Below are 7,312 nucleotides of genomic sequence, written 5' to 3'. Positions count from 1 at the left end.
CACAGCTCTCTCTGTAAGGCAGAGAAATTCCCCCCCAACGGTGTTAGCAGAAGAGCCAGGCACCAGATTCAATTAACTCCCAAGGCTTCCAAGGTATTTTTTTCCTGCAGTGACAGCTCCGGAGGAACATGCTGGGTAATAGCTCAGCATCCTTGGCCAGGAGAGATGAGTTTCCCTGTTTCTGCAGGCTCCTGGCCAATTTAACCCTCTGCTCCCCAATGCTTGCAAAGGAGCCCCCCACAGCAGCAGGAGAAGCAAGGAGGCCGTGCAGTGGGGGGTGATGGCTACAGCCAAGTGAAAGCAGTGTCACCAGTTATCTCCCAGTGATGGCAGGTGGGCTGTGATCTTCCACATGCCTCAGAGGGGGGCAGCAGGATGAGGGCAGGCAGATAGGGATGGGGTGCTGACTTCCCTGAGAGCCTGAGAGTGCTGGTGATGGGACAGGAGCTGGTGGGTGTCAGTGATGTGGCAGCTTCTCTGCCTGCTCCTGGGGCTGCTGCAGCCCCCCAATGGTACCTGAGCAGAACGGGCCTATGGCTTTTGGGCTGGGAAAGGGTGGCTGAGGAGGGGAACGAGCTCTTCCCCTGGGTAGGATCATCATCACAGGCACGGGGCAGGCTCCTGGGAGGTGGGATTCAGAAGGAAATTGAGCTGTATTATTTTCCTGTGGTTCATAACAGCGGGAAATAATGAGCAGAGTCCAGAGGTGAGGGCTCCTCAGGACCTCTGGCACTTGCTTGGCCCAGCATTGCCCTCACCTCTGGGCAGCCTGCCAGCTGGGCACGGGCTGGGTGCATCGCTCATCAAGAGGATTTTGAGAACAAGGGATAAAAAGCGTGAAGAAAGTGCACATATTTTCTTATTATCTTAGAAAGCCAAGAAACACCTGTCATTCAGCACTTGAGCCCCCCGGTGCATTTTGGACAAGCCTTTTAAAGATACCCAGGTGCCTGATTCCCAGGGGATAGACCTGTTCAAGTACTGACCTCTGCAACTGCACATTGTGTAGGCAGATGTCCCTGGCCCCAAGAGATGTGACTGTTCTGCTCCTCCGTGCAATGTTCATCTTCTCCACTTCTCTGTCCACAAAGCCTGTTTGCTTAGGAATAATCCTGTTCCTTGAGTGTGTGGGCAGTGTGGAGCTGTGACAGGGAAGGTAAGTCAGGGATGGCAGCTGGGGTGGCTCTGGCTCAGGTGGTTGCTGCAGTGGGCAGCTGTCCTTTGGGCAGGAGGAGCTGAGGTGGTTGGACTCGGTGATCTCAGAGGTCTTTTCCAACTGTGACAATTCTGTGAGATGGGCTGTCTCTCCCAGTGGTGCTTGGGGCTGAGATCCACGCAGCTGTGGTCCAAGGACTGTAGCAAGATCATTCAGACCTGTAAACTGGAGCTGCGAGCGCAGCCGGGATGTTCTCAGGGGTCACCCACGCTGGTGGGAGATATCTTGGGGGGGTCCCCCCCAGCTGCAGCAGGAAGCTGGCAGGCTGTGCACGGACAAAGTGATGGAGCACAAGGTGCCATGGCAGGAGGGAGAGCAGATCATTCCTGTCCTCTGCAGGAGGACACCACAGGGCCTGGAATGAGCCCACAGCATCCAGCCCATGCTGTGGGAAACCTTCCTCCTCCCCACCCTGCCATGCCCCGCTCCCCTGGGGCCGGTACCTGTGCTGCTGGTGGCATCTGCAGCTCCAGGACATGGACACCTCCTGTCACCTGCTCAGCGTGGGATCCGTGCTGCCAGATGCCACGGCAGGAAGGCAGTATCAAGGCCAGGCTGGGGGCAGGGGGATGGGAACTCATTAGTGGTGTCGCTTTTAATCAGGAGGCAGGTGCTGCTTCTCCTTGGGTCTGGGGACCAGGTGAGTGATGGAAGTGGCTGCAGCCTGAGCGGGGAGAGGGGCTGGGGTGGTGGTGTTGGGAAGGTATCCGTGCCAGGGAGAGGAAGGTGGCGTTTAGTGTGTCCTCACAGGGGCTGAGATGTGGCAGGGCAGACACATTGAGAAGCCACCCAGGGAAAGCCCTTTGTGGGGGGAAGCCCCTGAGTGATGCCCAGTCTTGGAGCTCTCAAAGCCCCAGGAGGCACAGCTCACCCTAAGGGCAACGCTGGTGGCTCTGGGGAGGGAGGGGATGTTGTGATCTCCTCCAGCTCTGACTTTCTGATATTGAAACGTGAATTGCAGTAGACAAAAAACTACATTTCCCAGTTTCCCTTGCAGCCCAGGGGAATAAGCAATTGGAAGATTTAAATAGACCAGGCCAGAAACAACCAACCTTTGGCATGAAGCTTCTCCCTCCTCTTCTTCCAATCTATTGGCTGCTTAACCTTTTTCCCTGGCACTGGAGTGGCTGCCAAGCCTGGCATTAATTTTCCTTCCAAGCTTGCTAGGCCCACGAAGTAAACAGCCATGTGCATTCCTTACTCTATATTTAACAGCTGCAGCCTGTGCTGGGGGCAACAGCAACTGAGGGGAACCTTTGTAGCTTCCCAAATTCACAGCTCGTGAGGGTGGGAGTGGGGGAAGCTTTCTGCAGGGAGAAGAGGGATTTCTCTCCTTCCCGGTGTTTGCAGAGCAGGTTGCACTAGAGACTGCAATGCCAGCATCCCAGCCACGGTCCAGAGCAAGAGACAGGAACAATGTCCTCAACAGGGCCGAGTTCCTCTCCCTGAATCAGCCCTTGAAGGGGAACCAGGAGAGCAGGAGCTCTGGCAGAAAGCAGAGCAGCCAGGCCGGGGCTGCTGGTCCCCAGAACAGCAGCCCCAAGGAGCGGAGGCAGTCGCAGCAGCTGCCCGAAGAGGACTGCATGCAGCTCAACCCTTCCTTCAAGGGAATCGCCTTCAACTCCCTGCTGGCCATCGATATCTGCATGTCCAAGAGGCTGGGAGTCTGTGCCAACACGGCCTCCTCCTGGGGTGGTGCCCGCTCCATGATCAACCTCCTGGGGATAACGGGGCACGGGATCCCCTGGATTGCGGGTACCCTCATCTGCCTGGTGAAGAGCAGCACGCTGGCAGGCCAGGAGGTCCTCATGAACCTGCTGCTAGGTGAGTGGCAAACCTTCCTTCCTGTTGGGAAAGCCCAGCCCTTGGTCACAAGGGACAGTGGTACCAAGACTCCTCCTCTGGCTGCTCCCAGCCACCGATGTGGGCAGGAAGCAGGGAGTGACCTTTAGGGTGAATGCTGCACTTACCAGCCATCCTGGTCCTGGGTACCATGGGTGGTGGATGTAGCAAAAGTTGTCTTAAGGGGGATAGAGTAATCGTGGTGACACCCACAGAGCAGGAGCAGGTCCCTGGTATTGTGTGGGACAAGGTTGTGTGATCAAGCCAAGGAGGTGTCTGTGATGTGCAGGTGGATACCAGCAGTAAGGTCTTTTATTTGATCTATGGTCATCTGCTGTGGTGGTTTGATAGGAGGGGAAAGCAGAAAGATTTTAGTCTTTGATCCATGGATCGATGCCTTGAGAAAAAATGCTTCCCATCCCCTTCTGCCTTCTGGACCAGCCCCTGCCTCCGTGGCTCAGCCACCGCGGGATGGAGTCCTGACTCCTTCCCTGCTGTGCTTTGATCTCACATCCTCCTTCCCATGAGGACCTTTCTTGCTGCTGTCCCCGTTTCCATGTGCTAATTTGACCCAGAGGCCACACAGACAGGCTGGCATCTTTCTGTCTCTCCTGCCAGTCCTTTCCTGTGCAGTTGACCACTGTGTCCTTGTTTCTGGAGGTTGGGATGTTTTGAAGGAGTTGCCTTCTCAGTTGAGCAGGGCCCATCCTACCCAGGTGGAGTCATGTCCCACCAGGGACCAGGCTGAGCCCTGGGTGTGACTTGCCTTAGGTCCTGACCCCAACCCACCACGTCCACCTGAGGACCTTGCTTTCCTTTTTCTTCTGCCTCGGGCACAGGGCCCCGTTACTGTACATTCCTTTTTGGCTAATGACCAGCTCCTCTGGCTGGGATCAGCCCGAGTGTTAAAAACCAGCAATTAGAGCTCCTGCTTTGGGTTGGTAAGAGAAATCAGAAACATTGGATTTAGGCCTTTGCTTCTCAGGGAGCCTTTTGAGAGGACAGAGGGACGTTTGATTGCAGAGGCACCTCAGGGAAGGGACATCCTGTCTGCAGGTGCCAACTGCAACGTGATGTGGGCTCTTCAACATGGCCCTGGGTTTGTTTTTCCACAAGTTCATCCATCGCAGAGGGCAAAGGTTGCACTGGACGGGCTTGAGAAGCACAGTGGTAGCTGCCTTTTCTCACCTCTGCCTTTGAAAGAGACTGTCCTCGTGCAGTGACATCCCATGAAGGGAGGCTGTGGTGGGGAAGAAGCCAGAATAGCTCGGCGTGAAGCAGAGCCAGGCAATGTCAGCAGTTCTGCCAGGAGCTCCTTGGGGCACCAGGTCAACCTCACACTGTTTGAAAGGGCACAAGGATGAAATAGGAGGTGACTGACATCAACCAGCACAGCTTCCAGGTGCCTCTTGACCCAAGAGCCTTTTGACTGTTTTGGAACCTGAAAAACCACCTCTTCCAATCCAAAATATTTGAGATTTTTTTTCAAGAGCTAATGCCACCTTCAGTTCAGAAACAAGAAAGGTTTTCTTGCACTTCTGTTGCCATCTGAGGAGGCCAAAGGCAAAGCCACCTCCAGGTCATGTTGGAAATTTTACTACCTGGTGGTTGCTGGGGGAGCTCAGCCCAGCACCACTGCCTGCACCTCCAGGTCTCCTGAGCCCAAACATGCTGCCTGGGGAGAACTCAAGGGGTTGCTGATAATCTTGCTTCCCTGCCTAGAAGCACTATTCTCACCCTTCTTCTCTGCCTGCCAAGAGAGAAAGTAGTTAAATAGTGTGAAGGTCTAGTTCACAACATGACTTGTCAGCTCCATAGGTCTGGCAGCTTCCAAAGAGCTCCACTTTGTCCTCCAAGTAGACAACACTGACTGATGGGACTGAACAAGGTGCCCTGAGCCTCTCTTGTGAGAGCTTGCTCAGCAGGACTTGTTCCCACAGAGCAGATCTCTGCTTGTGAGATGTTCCCTTGTGAGCAGGACTCACATTCCCACAGAGCAGATCTCTGCTGGGAATGTGGCCTTGGTTTGATATTTAAGATTGCAGTCAGGAACTTGAATATCCAAGTAGCTGCTGCTGTAACAGCTGCATTGCTGCTGGAGGAGGGAGCCTGGCTGGGGATCACAGGGCTGGTGGACCTAGACAGATCCCATGAGAACTGGGGTCTTGTGTAGACAGGAAGGGCATGGCACAGGTGCTGCATCTGGCATCCTTGGTCCCTCTTGCTGCTGGATTCCTGTGGTTCAGAACCATCAGGATGTGGTGTGAAGTCCTCCTGGATAGGGACAGGTCAAAGGGAAAGGAACCTGCTAGTGCTTCCCTGGTCTCCTGGAAAGAGGGAAGCAGGGAAGTTGGGGTTGTCTACAGTACCCCTTCCTCCCCTCCCCTGGCTCTCCTCCCTTCCCCCCCAGCTTGCTGAGAGTTTGATACATCAAGCAGCATTTCTGATGCAGTCTCTGGGCAGGGAGCCAGCCCATCATAGAGCACTTGTTTAGGATTTGCAATCAGGTTTTCAAGGCGATGAGACAGGAGACTGCTGAAATGGGACCAGGAACCTGGCAGAAGCATCACTGCAGATGGAGGGGGGCACTTGTACCCAAGGAGCTCTTGGCAGGAGCTTTGCCAACAGACACGGGAGCATTTCAGGTGAGGGGGCCTGACCCTGGGATGCTCCATCCATCCCGAGTGCAGATGTTGATTAGCAACCCCAAGCCATGTTCTCCTTCCATGTTTATCATCTGTGATGGAATTTATTGATTCTCCTCATCGTAATCTCTTCCAGCAAATGCCAAACAGCCAGAGGAGCACACTCACAGCCTGTTACTGAAAAGATGGAAGAAATCAGATAACTGTGCCTACTGTAAAAATTCCTCTGCCAGAATGTGCTTTCAGGAAGACTCTCTCAGCATTTCCAGCCCTGGCTGTTGAGGAGCCAGGAAGAAATTCTGCACAACACCCCCCACACCCCCACCCCCCCCATCCAAATGAGAGACTCATAACTTGGGAAACTCTCCCAACTTTAGAGTTAATTTTATTCATCTGATGCTGCTGGAACTTTCAGGACTGTTCAAGCTTTTCTCTGCAATCACAAGGAATGAACATGAAAACTGAGATGCTTAGGAAGCCATTTGAACTCTGCAATTGGGCTTTTGGGGGGAAAACAGATATAAAACTGTCACTAAAATTCCCAGATCTGCTCCAGAATCAGAGAGAAACTCCATTAGGCCCTGGGGGACGCAGTCCCTCAGTTTCTGGTTCTGATCCATCTGGTGAGGATATGACTCCAAATTTAGTGATTCATTGACTGCAAAGGCAGCAAAGAACATTTGGATCATTGATCTTACCCACGGCAAAATACAGGCTGTAGCACATCCCTTAATTTATTCCTGTTCAATTTGTTAAGGGAAAAAACCCAAACACTCAATTTGATGTACAATTACAAGGGAGGGTGAACTTGTCAGAACCATTTCTATATTACTGCAGTGGTAGATATTCTCACCAGCCCCTTGCTTTTAGTTTGACTCTCCTCTTCCCTCCATTCCACCCACTTACCCTTGTCTCTTCAGCTCTTTTAGCCAACATCTCTTCTGCCTTTCAATATTTTGGATAGTCCTCAAGTCATTTATTCATCTCCTATTTATTAAGCTGAATGGGTTGATCTCATGAGACTGATGGTTTTTCAGGTTCAGGCACCTTCTTGGTGTGGTGGGGATGGAATATGATCATCTACCCAAAGTGGTTGCTGTGGTGAAGTCCACCTATGGTGTTTAGAGCTAAATCACCACTTTGTTTAGTAATCTGCAGTCCAGCCATGTGCCTTTGCTGTCAGGGGATACCTGCTTGCTTAACCCCTGCTCATGAAATATTTATCTGTACTTGGTTTGAAATACCAACCATTAACCAGTTCTGGTTTGGTCATGGCTTCCTGAAACAGGGATTCAGATGAAGAGAAAGCAAGCCCTGGTCTTCTCGTTGCCTGTTGTGTCCCCTGTGTCCAGCTGCTGTCTCAGTGACACAGGTCCCAGTCCTCATCCATCACCAGCTGGCTCTGCATCCTGCTTCTGAGGGGTGGGTTGGTTCTTTGGGGCTGTCACTAAGCATTTATGGCCACCAAGTGAAGCAGGGCCATGGGGTAGGGATGTATCATTGGGAGCAGCATGGCAGGAGGAGGGTGGGTGGCTTGACACAGGAGGAGGAGAGGAGGGGGGCCCAGGTCACTTCTGCACTCCTGAAGGTCAGCCGGAAGGCAGTTCTT

At 53.0% G+C, this 7,312-nt stretch overlaps 1 protein-coding gene across 1 annotated transcript in view; it reads left to right on the top strand.

Moving 5' to 3' along the window:
* The first annotated feature begins 2,402 nt into the window (after positions 1–2,402).
* Positions 2,403–7,312, top strand: part of PPAPDC3 (phosphatidic acid phosphatase type 2 domain containing 3) — an 18,683-nt gene continuing 13,773 nt past the window's right edge. The window contains exon 1 of the mRNA XM_009998884.1: positions 2,403–3,040. Coding sequence (XP_009997186.1) covers positions 2,590–3,040 — 451 coding nt within the window. The 5' untranslated portion in view covers positions 2,403–2,589. The remainder of the gene's footprint in view (positions 3,041–7,312) is intronic.

This window comes from Chaetura pelagica, unplaced genomic scaffold (assembly GCF_000747805.2).
Source record: "Chaetura pelagica isolate M959 unplaced genomic scaffold, ChaPel_1.0 scaffold405, whole genome shotgun sequence".
NCBI classification, from domain to species: domain Eukaryota; kingdom Metazoa; phylum Chordata; class Aves; order Apodiformes; family Apodidae; genus Chaetura; species Chaetura pelagica.
The sequence above is the reverse complement of the archived record's forward strand: the minus strand, read 5'-3'. Positions and strand labels throughout refer to the sequence as shown.